This window comes from Octodon degus, unplaced genomic scaffold (genome assembly GCF_000260255.1).
Source record: "Octodon degus isolate 3935 unplaced genomic scaffold, OctDeg1.0 scaffold00095, whole genome shotgun sequence".
NCBI lineage: Eukaryota > Metazoa > Chordata > Mammalia > Rodentia > Octodontidae > Octodon > Octodon degus.
In genome coordinates this window covers 955,743-975,851 of record NW_004524671.1, presented here as the reverse complement: position 1 = coordinate 975,851, position 20,109 = coordinate 955,743, and the positions used below count along the sequence as shown (strand labels likewise).

The window sequence follows — 20,109 nt, the reverse complement described above, 5'->3', positions numbered from 1 at the left end:
CACAGATATGAAAAATAACCTTGCAATAATATACTCACACCTTTGATCTGGCAGTCTTTCTTCTTAAGAAAGCGCTATATAGGAAGCGGTACAGCTCTGACAGCAGAGGCAGATTCTAGACCCTGTGTTTCAGTTGCTTTACTATCTCTTCGAGATAGTTTGGGTGTTACTGAGAGAGGGTGGAAACTCAGGGGCGGGGCGGGGCTTTTGGTCACCAGTGCATCCTCAAGAAACAGGACCGGGCAGCCCTCTGCGGCCTCTAGGGATGCCCGCCAGGATGTCGTGCACACCACACACACACGCGCACAAGGCCAGGGCCCGCAAAGTAGCGGGTGCGTCAGGTCCACTGGTACCTCCACAGCTATGAGCTGGGTAGCCTGTTCTCCGCATCAAGGACAGAGAATGCATGGAGTACCCCTTTGAGGCAGGCAAGGACAACTGTGGAAAACTAGTAACTTGTTAACTTTGGAAATCATAGGTCCTTCATACTTAAAGTAGAACACAAATGATACAACAGAAACTCATGGAGAAACTCAGCAATTACCTTGAGTTGGAAACTATCAACAATATGAAAGTTGGGTGCCCTGCTACACACCTGCAGTCCGAATGCCCATGGAGACTGAGGCAGGAGGACCACAAGGACCATGCAGCCTCGCTAGTTAATGAGACCCTGTCTCAAAGCAAAATTATTTAAGGAGGGTTGGGGCTGTAGTTTTGGGCGAAGGCGCTGGATTCAATCACTGGCACTCTTCTCACAACCTTCCCCACAGAATGCACTTCCAGTTAGGACAAACACCTATGGCTCTTGAGGATGTGGGCCATCAATGGGTTGGCTTCTCCAAGATCCTTTAAAAGAATGAATCTAAACTACAACAAAACAAAATAAAACAAAACGAGAAAGTGAGGTGTCATTTATTGTCTATCATAAACAATGGCTCAAGAGTTAATAACACGGCTGGCTGGATAGCTCAGTGGATTAAAGTACCTGCTTTGGCAGACATAAGAACCCGAGTTCGATCCCTGGCATGCCGTGCTGGCCCCACTGCTGGGGTGTGCTGAGACAGTGATTGAGACTGGGTGGGGTGGGGTGGGCCCATAATCCCAGCACTTGGGAGGCTGAAAACAGGAGGATCACTACAAGTCCAATCTGTGTAGAAAGACCTTGTAGACCCTGTACTAAATACATTTAAAAAAAAAAAAGAAGAAAGAAAAGTTAGTAACATTAATGAGTTGGACCTGAGAGAAGCCAGCATTGTCAGGATTTGTGGGGTAAGTGTGCTGGCCTTCTTATTTCCAGAACACAATTGGTTGAGGTTTGGAATTATTTTATATTTTAACACCATAATTTTCTCGGGATTAAACCTAAGGACAGGAACAGAAACAGAGAAAAATGCCACAGAAATGTTTTCTTTTATCTCAATGTTCAAAACAGCCTATGTTTGAACCTAATAAATCTAATAAATGAACAATGAGCAAAATATTCTATATCCAACTTTGCAAAGTGTGAATAATAAACAAACAAAAGAGTGGTTATAAAAGTGCAGAGAGACAGGCGTGGTGGTGCCTGCCTGTAATCCCAGCACTTGGGAGAGTGAGACAAGAGGACCACAAGTTCCAGTCCAGCCTGGGCAACACAGAAAGACTCAATCTCAAAAACAAACTGATGAAGAGGAGAAGGATAGGGAGGGAGGGGAAGAAAGAAAAACCAAAACAAAGAAAAAAAAAACCTTCACCATGTGGACAAAAATGTAGCACAAAAAGAATGATATTTACCTTTGGACTCTCACTACCTAGCCTAAAACCTGACTCTACCAACAGTGAGTTGTGTGACCTCAAGCCAGTTACTCGATCTCTATTTGCTTCAGTTTCCTCATCTGTTAAATGCAAAGCCAGTAACTACTTCATGAAGCTTGTGCAGCAGTTCAGTGAGAAAACACAAGTGCTTAACTGTCCTTGATGTGTAGCGAACACTCAAATGTCAGCATTCAGTAATTACCTGAATTGCCTGATGTGCCCTTCATAAACATGGTAACATGGTTTCTAGGTAGACCAATGGATTTTTTTTCTTTGTACCCTGCCATATTTGCCAAGTTAAAAACCAGGGGAGAACATATTTATTATTACAAATATATCAAATAGGAAAGTTTTCTTACCACATGGGTGCATACAAACTTTCAATCCCTTTACTGGAGATGGTGTGGAAGCCCTTGTCTGGCACAGAGCCTGGTTGGCACACAACAGCTCTTCCAGTCCTTTGAAAGGATGGTGTCAGCCAGCTTTGCACTGCTGATTCGGACTCAAGGTTCCTGAGTGTGGCCCATCTGTCTCTGCTGGTTGTCTTGGGCAATGCCTCATACCCCAGTTCTACCACACCTTTCTCCACAGTAATTCAACCCTCATCATCCACCCAAAGCATCTTACTGGGGTCACCCTTCTCAATCTTTATCTAATATGTAAGGTCATTTGATAAATAAAAACTCCAATGTGGACAACTTGGCTGGGAATGGTGCCCATGTGCCTGCAATCACACCCACTTAGGTGACTGAGGCAGAAGGATCACAAGTTCCAGGTCATGCTGGGCAACGCTGTGAGACTGTCTCATAGAGATGTAACTTAGTGATTGAGGGCTTGCCTCACAGTCATGAACCCTTGGGTATGATCCCCAGGACTGCAAAATATAAAGTCAGTAACTTTGCTTTTTTGTATTTAGTCAATATTCCAATTTTTACAGAACAATTTCTGACTTTTAACTACGCATCACCACCCCAGTACTGTCCACTCCAGCACTGGGGACATTGTTGAGGGCTCCACTACACAGGTCACTGTGACCTATCCCCCGAATCTTCGAAGAGTCATACTGCTTTGAGAACAGCCTAAGCACAGAAACAATTCTTTTCAAGAGATCAATTTTGGTTTAGACCTATTATATATCAAAAGTAAATGGAGCCTATCAGGACAGATGTCAAAACAGTAAATTTTACATTTTAATCCTTAGCCACAAAGCCTAAAATGTGGGAGGGTTCCAGTGTTAGGCCAACACATCTGAATATTTAATCCTCCTGGTGCTTCTGATGTAGACTAAGCATTTGCATCTCAAGAAATGTGAGCCTGAGCAAGAACAGACATTCAGCTGTTTATTAAGTGCTAAAACAGGCAGGCAAAGAAGCTTTGGCTATCTGGGAGAATATATTCTCTGGGGCAGAAAATGACCCTGACACAATCTGTGTGTTTCTCAAAAGACGAAACTGTGGTGATGTGAGGATTTCTTTAGACCTTATCCAGAGGTAACCCACAGGCTGCAGCAGAGCACGGGGTTTGAGACGGCATCACTCTAGCTCCCTCCTGGACAGGCTTGGACCTCCTTGGTGGAATTAAATGAAGTACTGAAAGGACTCCATGGTCTTTGGGGCAGTGTTGGGAAAGTTGTGCGGCACAAGTAGAAGTCTCAGGAGCAGCCACTGGGGTGTGACTGGCATTCTCTCTCTCTCTCTGTCCCCCCTCTCTCTTTCCCTTCCTCCCTCCCTCCCTCCCTCCCTGTCTGTCTGTCTTCCTGGCTCCTCCCTTCCCTCCCTGCTGCCTGAGGCCCTTTTGTGAGCAGTTCTTCTCTTGGCAGGTCCTTCTTGCTTTGGAGCCAGCAACAATGGACTAGATATTGAGCCAAAATAAACCTCTCCTCCTTGAAGCTGTGGGGGTCCGGTATTCTGTCCCAGCAATGAGGAACACAACAGATGATGATGTAGGGTAGACAGCTTTCCTAGATGCCCCCGTACACGGGCTGGATGTCCAGCACTGGGGTGAAGGTAGAGTAGAAAAAATTAAGCTATGATTTGTTAATAAAAAGAATGAGAAATAAATATTTAAATTACCAGAGAATACAAATGTATATACATCTTTAACACTGCGTGGCAAGGTACTTAAGAAAGTTACACAGGAGTGAGTATTGAAGTGAAGCAAATAGAAAATCCATAAACTAGGGGGAAAAAGTCATAGCCCACTCATGAAATTTTAATTACAGATATCCTAGTAAAGTCACTTTAGGGCCACTGCTTCTCTGCCTTAAGTAGGGTCAACAGCAACCATTTCCTGGTATTTTTTCAGGTGAACTTGCCTACCATGGTTCTTAGCACACTGAAGTGACCCATGTTTAGCTGGCTGAGAACTGTTGGACTCTGCTTTTCCCCCTTGTTCAATGCAAGGGCTGTGCAAATATTTGGCTTGCTGGGCCTCAACCATCCCATGGACCCATCTCCTAGGGGACAGGAGGCATCTCAAAGGTCAGAGTTTAGGAAGAAACATTTCCCCTTCAACATTACTCTGTGAGACAGCTGCACTCAGTGCTGCTCCCACAGAAGTTCATGTAAGGAAGGCATACTTTTATCATTTTTCACTAAAAGTAGGAAACTGTCAACTGTCTGGATATGTTCTCAAGATTCTAGATGTGCCCCATGCCACCTCCAGTGGTGAAGTGTGAACTGCAGCACCTCTTTCAAAACTGTTCCCACCAAACCACGTGGCTGGTGGCTGGAGCTGTGGCTCTGAGGTAGAGCACCAGCTGGGCACACGGGAGTTCCCAGGTCCCACCTCCAGTGCAGCGCAGATGGGAGCGAAATGACAGCATCTACATCCTCAGACCGCACCCCCTTGCCTAGCTGGAAAACTATGCACTATGAAGGAAGATGAGGAGACAACTCCCTAACAGACGAGAGGACTACTTCAACTCCAAATCCTTTCTAGCGCATCTCCACTTCTCCAGCTCCTGCCACACCCCAAGGAATCTGTCTTGCTGTCAGATGGATGCTCTGCTGGCAGACCCAGGAGGGGGTGACCTGCCTCACAGGCTGGGCCCTTTCCCTACTCTGCCCTTCCCCACTGATGGATGCAATTGTGAGCAACAGGGACAGCCTTGGAAATACAGAGCTGCATTGCTAGCCTGGTCCTTGGCCTCAGGTGGGACAGAGTGAACCCTTGTCTTTCTAAGCTACTGTTCAGTCAGCAACTGAACGTCTAACCTGTTATTGGAGAAAACAAGGAGGAAAGGGAGACAACAGATAAGACAAACAGTAATAAGCCACCAAGACCTACTTTACTCTAATAGAAAGGAATGAAAGAGAACTCAGATTTAGTACTTAGTGATTTGCCATTCTCATAGTGAGAAGTGAAAATATTTAACAAATTCTGTACACAAATATTTTTTGGCAAAAACCAAATAAAGCAATGTTCTTAAAAATATAAAAACAAGAAAGTCTTGATGACAAATTAAAAATATTAAGACAAACTGCCAACAACTTGCTGTCTTGTAAGAAAACAAGAACATTAAAAAATCCTTAGGTGTTATTTTTAAATAGCTAGGGAAATAAAACAAAATTAGGAAGCATTTCTTTTTTAAAATATAACAGTAACAGGTGCATAAGGAATGAGCCATGTGGCCCTTGCAGGAAGAAACGTGCTTGGTAACTTATTAAAAGCCCAGGGTTACAGATTTCATCTAATCAAATTAGTGAAAGCTTGTCCACAAAGATAAAGTCCAAAGACTAATGACTGATGGCAATGGCTGGAGCTGCAGGGACAGCCCTAATGAGCAGAGTCGGCCGAGGGCTGGGATGGCTGGATTAAGTCAATTAACATAATGGATCAAGGAAGCACTAATGAAGACAAAAACCAGCTGACTTTCACCTTTCTTTTACAAGGTAATGAGCTCTCCAGCTTTCTGGACACCATAATTGTAACACAAAACCCAAGTCACCAACATGTCTTTATACGCAAAGGTTGGAAGAAAATAAGGACTTGAAAACACTGGGTTTCCCTAGAGAAAACAGATTCTGCCTTCTGATGCAGCACAAGGAAAAAGGAAAAGAGAAAGATCTGATTTGATCTTCAGTCACAAGAGTCTCAGAACAAAGAATGAGTCTTTATGAAGTAAATTTAGCTTCCTTGATTAAACTGTCATTAATGTACCTCCAGTGACTCCCATTTCATAGCCTTGAGTTACTGGTAACTCAGAAGTACTTACTAGGTTCTCTTTTTTTCTCTCATTTTGTTTTTTTGAGATATGGTCCAGCTCTGTAGTGCAGGTTGGCCTTGAACTCACTATGTAGCCCAAAAGGTCTCAAATTGTGGCAATTTTCCTGCCTCAGCTTCCCGAGTGCTGGGATTACAGGCATGTGCCACCACACCCTGCAGACTCATGTTCTAATGTAGCAGAAGTCTACAGTCAAATTTATTTATAAAATAAGTGCTTTTAAAACTCTTGGAACACATGCACAGACTTTGCTTATACAACCTACATCGGTGATCCCAAAGCTTTGATATAAACAGTAAAGAAAGAAAAGGAGAACTACTTATTGGTACTAAAGCCTTTACTGTAATAAACCAAATATATTTACAATTTATACAAATGTTTAACCTTCAACAAAAATACAAAAAAACATTACACAAGATGCAAAACCAGGAAACAGGTTCATCAGAGACACCACTGCTCTACGAAGGACAGAACACGAGGTGAACTGCACGGAACAGAAAGCAGCCTCACACCTCAAGGTGTGAGTGACAAACCCGCGGGAAGGATGGGCACAGCACGAGCAGCAGGCCTGCTCCTCAGCCCCACAGCCATGGCCCTGGTCCGCGCGTCTCAGTGCTCCTTCTGGTTTAGGCAGGCAGACAGGTGACCTTCTGGTGACGAACTCATTGCCTCCTCCTTTAGACTTGGAGTAGTATTGTATCAGGTTTGGAAATAGGGTTTTTATGTTTTTGTACATGTTTTTATTCTTTTAAAGTTACAGCTTCTCTATTTCTACAAATTCAAAACATTTTGGCCCAATTCAACTATAAATGATAAACATGTTATGTTTTCAGTAGATGACTTCATAGACTGTGGCCTTCTTGTCACCTGAGCCAGTGACTATGTACTTATCATCCACAGAGATGTCACAGCTCAGCACCGATGAGGACTCTTTGGACTGGAAGAGAAGACAGTAGGCATGTTTAACCCGGAACAGAATACCAGCCCATTCCCTCTGAGGTGCTGCACTCTGGTTTTAAAGGCGATGACACTGTCACACTGACCTGGAAGATGCTGGCTCCATAAGGTGTCCGCCACGCATTGAGGAGGTTGTCTTTTCCAGTACTCACAAACCACTTACCTAGAATGAGCACAGCATTAGAAACACTGAAATTCCTTCTAGAAAGCTAGGACTTGGTCTCAAGCACGAACTGCTTTGCCCAAAGAGTCAGTCTATGACCAAGCAGAGGTTTTTGAATCTAGCCTCCTCGGTGAATTATATGACCCTGAGGAGAACCAAGAAGTACCAGCCTCCCTGGTCCCTGGACACTGTGTAGTGTCACCCAACATAGGACAGTCCACCAAATATGGAAATAATGAAGCTGTTCTACTTCACTCAGTCTCCTTATGATAAAATGCAAGAATTAAATGTTGAATTATGTAAATGCCAGTTACGTCCCACAGACATACAGAATGTGCTTGGTAAGTGCACCTACCCATCCATCTGCCTGCTCGGTGAAAAAAATATATGGCCGCCTACAATGCACAAGAACAAGTCCCCATGGGAACTTCAAACTTTTTGTCTTCACTGCAGGATGAAGAGGAGCCCGGATCGAGCTAGCAATGTCCTTTCCTGACCCTGAGCTCCTCAGCCTGGCCAATTCCTAATGGCTTCCTTGTTCTCATGTCATTTTTCCTAAACTTCCCACCCACACCCTTCAGAATGGTAACAACTGCCCACAGCCCCTCCAAAACAAGTATGTAAAGTCTAAACCTTGTATCAGGCAATTTCACTGCCTCCTAAGTCTTCTCAAATTAGCAAAACAGACCAAAACAGAAATCATTACTCTCCAAGGGGCAAGTGTAACAATAGAATTATTGCATCCAGCTGTCTGGAGCATGACATTTTTTCCAGATATGATCTCTAACCATATTTTTTAGAAGTATTTTCCATTTAGGCCATCCATGGCCTCCAGTTCCCTTTCTGTTGAACTCACCACAATAAGCAAATTTTAGGGACAGCACACAGCTCTCATGGAGATGCAGCTGATACTTGTCAGGCTTGTTCACGTGCAGGACTTCCACATTGCTGCTCTCCATGCCCACAGCCAGCCACTCCCCGGTCGGGCAGTAGCCCAGAGAGAAGATCTGTGAGAACAGAGCAGCTCACGAGTTACTCTGCTCAGTGAACTTGGGAAGAGGGGCAAGAATGAGGGAAGCAATCAGCCCAATCCAGACTAGTGTGTGAGACAAGCAAGCCAAGCCTGATGAACTAAGTGTCAAAAACCTTGTGAAGTTGGGGCTGTAGTGCAGTAGCCCCATGCCCCAAAACAAAAATACCTTATGAAACTGAAAAAAATTCCAGCACTTTTCTATCATATGTAATGAAATTATGCAATTCTGTGGAGATTGAACCCAGGGGTACTCTGCCACTGAACTACATCCCCAGGCCTTTTTATTTGGTACGAGTTAGGGTCTAAGTTGCCCCAGCTGGTCATACACTTGTAATCCATTTGCCTTAGCCTCTCAAGCTCCTGGGATTATAGGTGTGCACAACTACATTTAGTTAGGAATTACTGGGCTGGTGAGAGAGCTCAGCAGGCCAAGCACCTTTTTAGGTAAGCACAGGTGCCAGGGTTTGATCCCTGCCTATAATCCCAGTGCTGGGGAGGCTGAAAATAGGAGGATCACTATGAGTCCAAGCTGTGTAGTGAGACCTTGTACCAAATACATACATAAAAAAAAGTATCATTCTTAATACTAAGGGTATTTGTGTATTTTAAATAAATTTATTTTTGAAGATTTCAACTGCATGTTCGTAGACAAAATTACAGTATCTAGAACTTATTTTCAAACAATCTAGTGCTTGGGGTGGGCAGTACGGGGAGTAACAGATGAGAAAGGCTCGCTGGGTATAATCACTGCTGGTGCTGGGCTGTGGGCATAGGTACTTCTGTCCTTGTATGTATGTTCGGACATTTTCAGTATTCCTATATATTTGAGAATTCTGTAAGAAGTTAAAAAATAAGATCAAAACTAAATTCCTACTCACATTAGGAAAGGGCAGAATAAGGATGACTGTAAACAAAAATAAAATGTTAACAGGGATATACAATTCACTACTATCTATAGCTATTTCCCATTTTTGTCTATTTTTCTAAATTGAGCTGTCTTTATTATTAAAAAGGCAAATATCATGTAATAAAGAACAAGTCTGGCACCAGAATACACTTAAGATGTAAGCAGTGCCTTTTCCCAAGCAAGATCTAGGTACTTCTCAAAATCCAGTTACTATTTTTACATTATTACAAACCCCATAAATCTAGTTAGTGATGAGTCCATTTTTTAAGAGATAAGTAATAAAATGGGCATCCAGTGAGATGTTGCTTTAATTTTCTTAAGCTCCTTGGTGCAGGGAGAATGAACTAACCTCTGAAGTTGTTGTAAATTTCCACACCTCCTCAAGGCACCGTGCGATACTCCCAGCTCTGTTTAACTGGGAATCACATCATCTCTTCTGACAGGCCAAACCCTGCTGATGGGAAACTGTGCACCTCACTGTACGAATTTCTTACATAAGGTCACAGACTAGGCAGCTAGGTGCCTTCAACTATAGCACCTTAGGAACGACAGAGAACTTCAGGGGGTATTCATCTGTGTGTTTTGTTTTCCTGAAATAGGTCATCTCAAGGTGAATTCTGCTGAGCTGCCCAGTCCAGCTGTCTTTGCCCTGGAGTGAGGGACAATGCACAGACCGTCCCACAGGTCCCCAGAAGGGGCCTGGCCAGTCACCTGCGAGGTGAAGTCGTGCTGCTGCAGCTGCCGCCCCTCACGCAGGTCCCAGGACCTGACGGTGTTGTCCAATCCACCCGTCCAGAGCTTGGTGCCATCGTTAGAAATGTCAATACAGCTGGCTCCGTCTGTGTGGCCCTGGAATTGCCTGATAAAACAAACCAGATTGAATAATGATTTCCTGCCAGAGCTTAAGGTAAACACTGTTGTGTTGTTAGTTTTGGCCTCTATGTGTGTCATCTCGTCAATGTCTGCTGATGTGTAAGATCAAACTAACCATCCCAGGGAGGAAAGGAAAATGTGCCTGCACAGTTGATTTCTTTTTTCACCATCCATGGGCTAAAGAGATGAAATGCCATTTGAGTCACTACCCAGAAGTCAGATATGCTGCTTTTGCTTCTTTGCCAATCTGTCTAGAAGACTCCTCCCCTGGTCTGAAAAGTATTAAAAGAAAATAAAGAAGAGACTAGTGTGTTCTTCAGGAAACAAAAGAGGCCTGGCCTTCAACAGTAAAGGTAGAGGCTTGACTTTGTGAGAAGTGGCCCTGTCACAGAAACACCCTTTCCCCTCGAGCAAATCAACTCGTGCCAACAGGGCATGAGCTCACTCCTTTACTCAACCTTGTTTTCTGAGTTAGAAAGAGCCCTGCATTAGGAAATTTGGACTTTCAGAGACAAAAGGTCACACCAGCATGCAGACTCAGCCAGTGGGCTGAAAAGAAAGCTAATTACTGAGGCATCGCCACAGGCAGGACCCGGCCTCCAGGCTGAGCAAAAGGTTTGTCTCCTCAGGAGACAATGGGGACTGGCTGAGCACAGATGCAGGGGGGTGCATGCTGTGAGGGAGGGAGAGAGGCCCAAGTGCCCCCAGCAGCCAATGAGACCAGGCTGAGAGCACAGGCTCAGGGATTCTGATGCTGGGTCCACCTCCCAACCCTGTTCCTTATTCCCACAGAGCTCCAAACTTTCAAGCTGAGTTTGGCATTTAAGAGTGCACAGGAAGAAAAAGCACTTCTGCTGCTCTGCATTCTGAGCTAAGATGTCCCTCCCAAGTTGTCCAGAGCACCCCACTTTGGGGGGCTACTGAGATGCAGTGGTCTCCCTGCCCACAGGCTATTCTTCCAGAGTGTCCCTGTGGTCCTGGAAGCTGAGTCAAGCCAGGTCACCTCAGCTTCCTTGATTCCATCAATGCTCTGGAAACCCAGTCCTCCCCACAGCCCTTTGTCTTGTGACTTCTCTTTAATTCCATAAATGTGTTATCCTCTAAAGATATCTTTTCCTGTTGACAGCAGCAAGCTACACCCGACAGCGCTCCTCCATCCCACCAGCTTCAGTGTTGGTCATGCCCCACTGCCACAAGACAGAGCCACGAGTGCACTGAGGTGTGGTGTCAAAGAAACACGACACACAGTGTACTGCACACAGAGCAGCCACTCATCACAGGCGCCACTGCAACTCCACAGAGATGGGGCAGCACCTCCCTCTCCACGAGGGAGCTGGCACTGGAGTGGTGCAGCGCTCATGCATAAAGCTCTGAGCACAGCAGGGCAGGAGGACCACGCCGCACTCAGCTCTGCTCCTCCATTCTGTCGCGCTGCCCAGGCACCTCCCTCGTGTGGGACACAGCAGGCCCCACGTATGGGAACTAAATGGAATCATGTTTGGAAAGTGCCTAAGAAGAATTTTTGAAGGGGTACTGAGTTACAGAAGAAATCAAAAAAAGGAAAGGAAAGGAAAAGAAAACAAAAGGAGAAAGGAAAGGAACTTTAGTTTTTTGCATTCTAAATAGAAGGGTTTTTGTGACCTGGCTCCCCTAATTCCTTCTGCTCACTCTGTGCTGTGCCATGAGAGAATCTGATTTCATGAAGCTAAGTTTCTACACGGGAGGACTGAGAGCTGGGCTGTCACGATGGCCTCTATGTCCCTACATGTGTGAAGTGGCAGAGGAATAGTATCAGATAAGCCATGGGCCTCAGACTACACCAACAGAGGCAGTTTCTGAGCAATGATGAAAGGTGGCAAAGAGCCAAACACACCCAACTGTGCTTCTGATGCTGTCTTCGCGCTTCCTCTTTCTTTTTAGTACTAGGGATTCAACCTGGTGCCTTTGCACTCCCAGTGCATTTTGCTAAATGTTTTACTTGAAATAGGGTCTCATTTAGTTGCTAGAGTGCCCAGGCTGAGCCAAACTCATGCTTGTGCTTCAGCAGCCCAAAGTGTTTGCAATCAGGTATGTCCCATCAGCCCAGCTGAGTGCTTACTTCTAAAGACTTCCCAGGACATCACAGTGTGAGCGCTGGCCAAGGGAGCACAGGCCCAGCAGCAGCCAAGGCTGGGGGCCAGATTCCAAGAAGCCAGGAGAGCTGCCCCACTCCTGAGTGGGATAAACCTTGTGAAGAACTATTACCTAGCTACTGAGAGACAGACACCAGGGCTCCTGTGTTCACTTCATGGAATCTCTTCTAATGTCCCTTTGTTGATTTTTATGTTATATTAGCAGGCTCCCGTTTGTACAAACAAGGTTCTAGCCAAAGCCAAAAACCCAGGACCCTTCATAGCGCCACTAAGCCACATCTTCCCTGCCCCCTAGCCCTGGTGTGTTGAAGAGCAGAAGCCAGAGCAGTCCGCTTGGCACATGGCTGGACAGAATGTGAAGTCCCTGCCAGGCCTGCAGCAGCAGTAGGTGTATGGTAGGACTGGACATGGGGACAACAATGGGCTTGTCTCTAGTCTCAGGAGGGAATTCCCCCAATGCCGATCTGTGCTCACCTCACCAGCGTCTGGTTGTGCAGGTCCCACACGGCGATGTTGCCATCGCTGCAGCAGGAGAAGCAGACCTTGGAGTCGGGGCTGATGGCCAGGGCATAGCAGGCGGGGGCCGAGGACGTCAGCTCTGCTTTGATGCGCGGGGTCGGAGCTGCCAGGTCCCAGATGGACAGAGTACTGGCTTCCCCTCCCACTATGAGAGTGCAGCCATCAGGGAGCAATTTACAGGAGCGGATGTAATTATCTCTATTCTGTGAAAGAAACATCATCCAATTGCTATAATGCAGCACCAGGCAAAAACAGTGCTGCACTCTAATGCGTCTTGGTTTCTGATTGAGGAGTGGCCTTTCATGGACTTTTATGGAGGAAAGATCAGGGTCCAAATGCAACTGTCTCCTCAAAAATGGTAAACTAAACAAACTGATAGGATTGCTCTGCTGTGTGTGGAAGCTCAGAGGACTGTTCCAGATGCTCCGCCCTGCACGCAGCCCATAATCAGGTAGGTGTAAGGCCATGTATACAGACAGCCTTGTCTGGGAAGCAAAAGGGCTTAAAGCTAGTTTTATATCTTTATCTTGCTACTCTTCATTATTTGCTACTGAGAACTGCAGACCCCACCTGTGCATTGGTTTTCAGTCTTAACATTTTTCCAAATGTTGTACTGTAGTTTCTTTAGTCAGAAGATCCTTAGCTGAGAAGTTAGCAGAGCTGCTCTCTTAACTCATGGTTTTATTTTGCCATACTGAGGATTGAATCCAGGGCCTCACACATGCTAGGCAAGTGCTCTTTTACTGAGCTGTATACCCAGCCCTTTTTATTTCACATAAAGACAGTACCTCATTAAGCTGCTTAGGCTGGACTTGAACTGGCAAAGCTGCCTTAGCCTCTGGAGAGGCTGGAATTATGGGCAGATACCACAGCTTCAGGTTATAATGCAACAGCTATCTCATAAGCCTCTCAATTGAAAGGCCAAAGAAACTGATAAATGGTGGCATTGCTCCATCAAAAACTCAACACACATGACAGATAGAGGTGGGATGGGACTGCATATGATCCACCTCCAAAAGAAATAGCTGTTATCTTCCACCTCAGACCCTTTACCATCATTCTGTCTCCAGAAGATTAGAGAGACTTTAAGCACAGAACTGCAAAAGAGAACACTGCTACTATTGTAGAACTGGGGCTGAAATTTGGGTTTTATTAAAAAAGCTATTTTTAAGTAATTAAAATGGTAATAATCACCTCCAAAAGTCTGTGTGTCTCAAGAACACCGCCAGTCTGCTTTTCAGAAACACTGCTTCTCCCAGACAGGCATTAGGTGAACTGTGCTGTGCCCCTGGTGGATGACCACCAGGTGTCTGTACATCCCGAGATTACACTTTCCACCCTGAACATGTCCCGGCATGTTCCGTGTCCCTGGAAATGCAAACTGGTGTTCCTGAACTTTGTATGCTTCAGGAAGGCATTCTTCCTGTGCCTGCCCAGCATCTTAGAAGTGTGATACTTTAACCCTTCCTGAAATTACAGTAGTAAAACCAGCCAGCTTTCCCAGATCTCCCTTAACAAAACAGACCCTGTTTAGAGATTTTCAAGCCTCACTACCAAATGTCTACTACTTAACATTTATCTGTAGGCTGTAAGGAAATGAAAAATGAAGAGGAACCAGGGTGCAAGTCTCCTTGTGCTTTTCATCCATTAAATGGGAAACCCCCTTTATCACGCCTCTGACCATTGAGAGCTTCTAGAATACACTGTGAACTATTTTCAAGAAATCTAAGCACACTGGAATCCAACCACTTCCACAGCAACAAATGAATCCTCACTGCAGGAAGGGAGTGTCAGGGAGAGAAACAGCTCACACAGGAAATAAGAGGGCTCCTATCTCCTCCTGACAGGTGAGAAACCCAGGCCTGGACAGTGATTTCCTTTCTGAGCCTCCAGGGAGAAACTGCCAGAGTGCAGCGGCGCCTGCTCACTCACCAGACAGTCCAGCTGGGATACGGGACTCTTGTTGCCAGGGTGGCTGATGTCCCACACCTTGACGCAGCCCTTGCCGCCCGTGTACACGTGCCTCGTGGGGTTGCTGATGGTGACTGCGCACACCACCTCCCCGTGGTTGAGTGTGTTGATCTGGCGAGCATGTCGGGGGATTCCAGGTCCTATGAGGGCGTCAGGGGGGAAGGGGACTGGCTGCATCTGACCATCTGCAGTCACGTGGAAGGAGTAGGCACTGTGGGGCACGGAGCCAATGAAAGAGAGGAAAGAGAACATAGCTATTGTGAAAAATAAGCCCCAGCTTCTGTTCACGTAAAAAGACAGATGAGAAGCTAGGCTTCCCTTGGGATGACTTTCTGAAATCAAGTTTTACTACAACAGAACAGATTTAAAATAAATAATGTCTTAAATCTAGGGACTATCATACCTATATTATACCCTATTTTAAAATGACTGAAAGCCCCGCCCCCTGGTGGGCTGGGCTGGCCACACACACACACACACACACACACACACACACACAAATAAATAAACAAATTTAAAAAATGACTGAAAATTTGTGCTTATCTACTCTAAAAAGTATGCTTTTAGATCCTATATAAAACAATGTGCTTCCTAATCAACTCTGCATAACTGAATGATTTCTTAGTGTAACTAAAAGCCATCATTTCAGGAGTTTAAGATGAAGTCCATAGAAACTCCTAACAGTTTGACACAGTAAATAGAGCATCTATATCAACTCTAACAAACAAAACCAGTTTCAAAACACAGCAGTTTAAAACTTGGATTCAAACTTTTGGCTAAAAGAGAAAATAAGAGATTCTTGTATCAAGCAGCCTTGTAACAGGTTTCTTTTCTTTTTAACAGACAAAGCTGACCAACCAACTTTCAGTCTCTGACTCAGTGGGGCCCCTAGGTAACCAGCAGCCCAGTTCCCCAGCTCCATGGTCCAGGGCTGCCCTGTCGACCAGGAGAAGCCGGCAGCAGCGCAAAATGTGGCCAGGGCCTGAAGACACAAGGAGAGGCCAGGTGGGAACTCCACTTTCTGCTCAGCTCCACAGTGAGCCTACAAGTATACTAAAAACAAAGGCTTATCAATTTATTTAAAAGAAAAAAGATACTGCTCGCCTCTCATCTTCCTTCCTACTGCCTGAAAAATAAGCCAGCTGAGTGAGCTCCCACAGCTGTTGAGATGACAAGATGACTTCCAAACAGACAGCAACTCCTGAGGGATGTGGGGACAGAAGGACGGTCTTGGTTACTTCACTCTTCTTGCTGGGACAAATACCTGACACTCAAAATTAGGTAAGGAAAGGTTTATTTAGCTCAGTTACTGGAGGTTTCAGTCCATGCTCCTCTGGCTCCAAGGCATGAGGAGCACAGAGCAGAGAGCAGCCTTTCATGGTGGTGGCAAACAGTGAAGAGCAAAGGGCGTGGCAGCAGCTCAGACAGCAGCTAGCCTCTCTTCCCTCCTTACACTGTACTGCAAATACCTGCCCAAGGGCAGTGCAGCACCCACACGCACAATAATCCATCACAAATTCCAGAAGACACCTCATGACCGCTTGAGGCTTTGGGGGAACAACTAGACACAAGCCATAACAGACACAACGCACAGAGCCTGACAACACTATGGAGCTGTGCTGCTCATCCAGTGATGCTGATAGCTGGTATCTTCTAAAGGAAAGTACCTTGGTACTGTTTCTTTCACCTGTTTAATTCAAGTGAATTGATGGTTACACATTTCGATGTTTTTTCTTCCAATGGTCTAAATTATTACTTAGCCTCCAAGGGCCAGTACATACAGAAACATGCACAGAGTAAAGCCCCTTTAGAGGACTGAAGAACTAGGTGTACTAATGCTGCCTCCTGACACATCTACCTTACAGAGCTGAGAGAACAATAGGAAGTCCACATCATGAACACTAAAGCATGCGCAGCCTCCTTGCTGCCACACTCTCAAGGTAAATCTGAGCTCACGCTGCTGTGGCCACTGACAACAGGGACACTTAGCACAGAGCTCAGCCGCAACTTTAATACTAACTCAAGTTCTGTAAATACAGCAGGCACACAAAGGAAAATTGATACAAGACAGATTTTTATAAGCCTGCACTTAATATCCATGTTTTTACCTTAAAAATAAAATAGAGGCTATTATTTTCTCTCCATAAAAGCTAACTATTAAATGAATGACAACTTAAACTTAACCCAATCTTAGATATGCATTATCTTCCAGAAAGCTGCTTTTAGTTATGTTAAATGGCTATTTGGCTCAAATCTCTAATAATATTATTTTTGAGTAACTGAACACACATAATGAGAACCATGCAGAATGCTTTGGACACAGATGCACACAGAAAACGACATACTTTAATGCACTCACATCACCAGACCAAAAAGTCAATCTCTCATACTCTCTCTTCTATCCCACCACTCGTGGTACTGGGATCAAACCCAGGTGTTGCCCAGGCAGAACTCAAATGGGCACACCTCTGGCCTCAGCCTCCCCTAGTACTGGAATTATAAGTATGCTCTATCATGCTGCCTAAATTTCATTTGTTTCCTTTGGTGTCCTTAGCAATACAGAAAGCCCACAACATTTCAAAATATACACATTACAGTTAGTACACAGCCTATGCCACTTATGGGAGTTATATCTGGAGCTAAAATCAAATAGCACTTTGTTGCCTTTGAAAAGACCACCAAATTGTGAGAGTTTAAAGTCTACTCCTGTCTTACATAATTCTGAGCTTCAAATAACTCTTGTAGGACAAAAATCTAGCAGCAAACTCTAAGGAACCCTATGTCAAGCACTCTACAACCCCTATTTATGTTCTGGGACCAAAATTGGGTCCAAAATGAGTATCCAGATGTTAAAATATGGCAGGTAAATTTCCACAAATTAAAACCACCTGGTTGCTTGTTTCTTCTAAGATCACCTTGCCTGTGAGCAATGCTGCAGGTGGGCGCTGCTTCTGGGTGGGCGTCGTCAGTGTTCCCAACAACCTCAGATGCACAGGGCAAGGATGCCTGCTCAGCACAGAGCCGGATGTACCAGATGACAGAGTGCAGGTCGTGCTGCACACACCAGTCTCGGGAGGACACCCTCCTCCTGCTCAAGTGTCTTCTAACTCATAGGAGGTTTGTGGTTAGCATTCAGAGGCAATTTACAGCTGACCCAGAGCAGTGAACAGTGGCAGAGCTGTGAGCACCCATCCATCCCAGGAAGCACACACTGCCCATGGTGCTGGCCAGTGTCATCAAGTGAGTAGATCACAATAGTGCAGGTCTCAATCAGCAATCCAAGGGGGAACGCGGGGCAAAGGAGCCAAGAACAGGCCCCAGTGTGGGTACATCACACCAATGTGCAAGAGCTCCCCAGAAGGAAACTTCTCTCTCTAATGGCTGAGGATTTAGTATCATTACCCAGAAAGGAATTTATAAATGAAGAGTTGGGTGTAGTCAATCGCCTTCTCCAGAGGATGACTTCCAGAACCCTGGTATAGATGCCTGAAACCCCAGAGCTATGCTATGATAAAGTTTAACTCATTGAGTACATTGAGAGATTAAAACCAGTGATAACACAACTGCAACAATCTAATCAAAGTTATATGAATGTGGTCCCTCCCTCTCAATATATTATACTTTCACCTTATCATTTAAGGAAGTAGTTCACAACATCTCTGCAGCACAGGAATTGCCAGAACTATCAGGTTGTGCTTTGGAATTACTGTAAGTCACACACGAGTTCTTTAACATAAGCGCTACACTGCCGGGACATGCCATCTGAAAACTGAAAGGCAGGCAGTACACACAGCAGGAACACGACGCATGAAGGACGCCTCCCTTCCCCGGCAGGAAGCGCCAGGTGGTATTTCCTCTTGCTGCACAGAATGGTCTGGGACTTAAAATTCCTAAGTTGTTCATTTTTGGATTTTTCCATGCTTAATTATTTTTTCTTATAGATGCAGTAACTGAAACCACAAAGGTGAAGCTGTAGATAAAGGGGAACTATTACATTTCTAAACATCCATCAAGCCTGAATTCAAGATGAGGCCACACAAACACTGCATAAGGTACAGTGGCATCTATACCACAGCAATGCTGAGGTCAGTGTGGTGGCTGCCTCTGGGGCTTGGCTCACATCCTTTGTGGAAGGCAGCTGGGCTGTGCACATATGACTCAGGCTGTTTTTTACATGTACACTGCATTTCAGCTTCCCAAGTTTATGTTCACTTACATAATCAAGGAAAAGTCAAGGGACAGCATCTTAACCAATTTACTCATTAGATGAGGCTGACAGATACTCCAGTACCCAGGCTTTCGTCTCAAATGGGTCTCAGATACTTAGCCTTGGCTCTCCAGTGGTGGTCAGTGGTGGCTCCTGTTAGGACTGCAAGATGACATGTGCCGAACGAACACCTCCCACAGCAGCAGGACTCAAAAGGATGGAGTCGCTATTAAACCACTGACTCTGATGAAAGGATGTGAGGCTGTGCTGCATCAGGCCTCTCTCTCTCCACCAGTGGGCAGGTGTGTGCATAACAGGAGGCAGAAAGGATGGAAGTAGGAGTAAGGAAGTCATGGGAACATGACAGGGCAAGGAAAATCATGAAACTCACAAGTCATTAAAGGTGAAAATGGAAGAGACATCACCCAAAGACAGAAGGACTTGGCATGGACTGCTGTAAGCTGGAGAGCAGCAAGCAGGAGCTCTGGGGCCCAGAAGGGGGTCACACTGTGAAAATTCAGGCTGCCCACACCCACGGGGACCTCACTGAGCAGGACTGCATCTAACTCTCAGGTCTGGCAGCAGAATCCAAGAACTGAGAAGAAAGCCACCCTATGTCAGCTCTAAAAACAGTGAAATCAATGCTGGCTCAGAACAAGGCCTTTTCACTTACTGGGTACACAGCTGCATCACAAAGGAACTGAAGGAAAGAGTGCCCACTGGGACTGTGTGGTGCGAGTGGGAGGACAGGGCTGCACTCACTGGAGGAAGCAGACTGGCTCCTGTTAATGAAACCAGGCTATGTTCTATGGCCAAAGGAAAGTAGGAGTTTACAGAGTTGTCAGTTTGCTAGATATAGAACTGTAACTGCAGTGGTAGAGTCAGGTAAACAAAGAGTGATGAAGACAAGAACAGGGATTTGGCAGGTGAGACCTATGTGGGGTTGCTGCCTATATTACTGAGCATCACAAGATCAGTCACATCTAACACCCCTACTTGGTCTTCACAGTTCTTCAGGGCTCATGAGTCCTTTATAATTTGCTACAACTTTGTGTGACCCTAAGCTGCTGGCCACAGGAGACAGCAGGCCAACTCCATGCAAGAGGCCACATCTCAGGGCTGGGAAGATAGCATGGCAGTCTAAGCACCTACCTGGCAAGTGCAAAGACCCGGGTTCAATCCTTGGTACCACATGCTATGCCGGCCCAAAACCAGGCATGGTGCCATGTGCCTATAATCCTAGCACTACAGAGGCTTGAGACAGGAGAGCCACTGCGAGTCCAAACTGCTTAGTGAGACCCTGTACCAAATAAATAAATGAATATATA

General features: G+C 45.4%; 1 protein-coding gene across 7 annotated transcripts in view; it reads right to left on the bottom strand.

The window, feature by feature from the left end:
• Positions 1-6,338: 6,338 nt before the first annotated feature.
• Tle1 (transducin like enhancer of split 1) overlaps positions 6,339-20,109 on the bottom strand; it is an 88,400-nt gene continuing 74,629 nt past the window's right edge. For 5 of the 7 annotated variants that reach the window (XM_023722984.1, XM_023722985.1, XM_012516212.2 and 2 more), the window contains 6 exons: positions 14,536-14,785; positions 12,559-12,806; positions 9,791-9,938; positions 7,996-8,146; positions 7,063-7,139; positions 6,757-6,956 (listed from right to left, as the gene is read on the bottom strand). In XM_023722984.1, the coding sequence (XP_023578752.1) occupies positions 6,849-6,956; positions 7,063-7,139; positions 7,996-8,146; positions 9,791-9,938; positions 12,559-12,806; positions 14,536-14,785 (982 nt within the window). In that variant the 3' untranslated portion in view covers positions 6,757-6,848. Of the gene's footprint in view, positions 6,957-7,062; positions 7,140-7,995; positions 8,147-9,790; positions 9,939-12,558; positions 12,807-14,535; positions 14,786-20,109 lie in introns of all 7 variants that reach the window. The other 2 variants (XM_004638108.1, XM_012516210.2) reach the window with 1 other exon arrangement.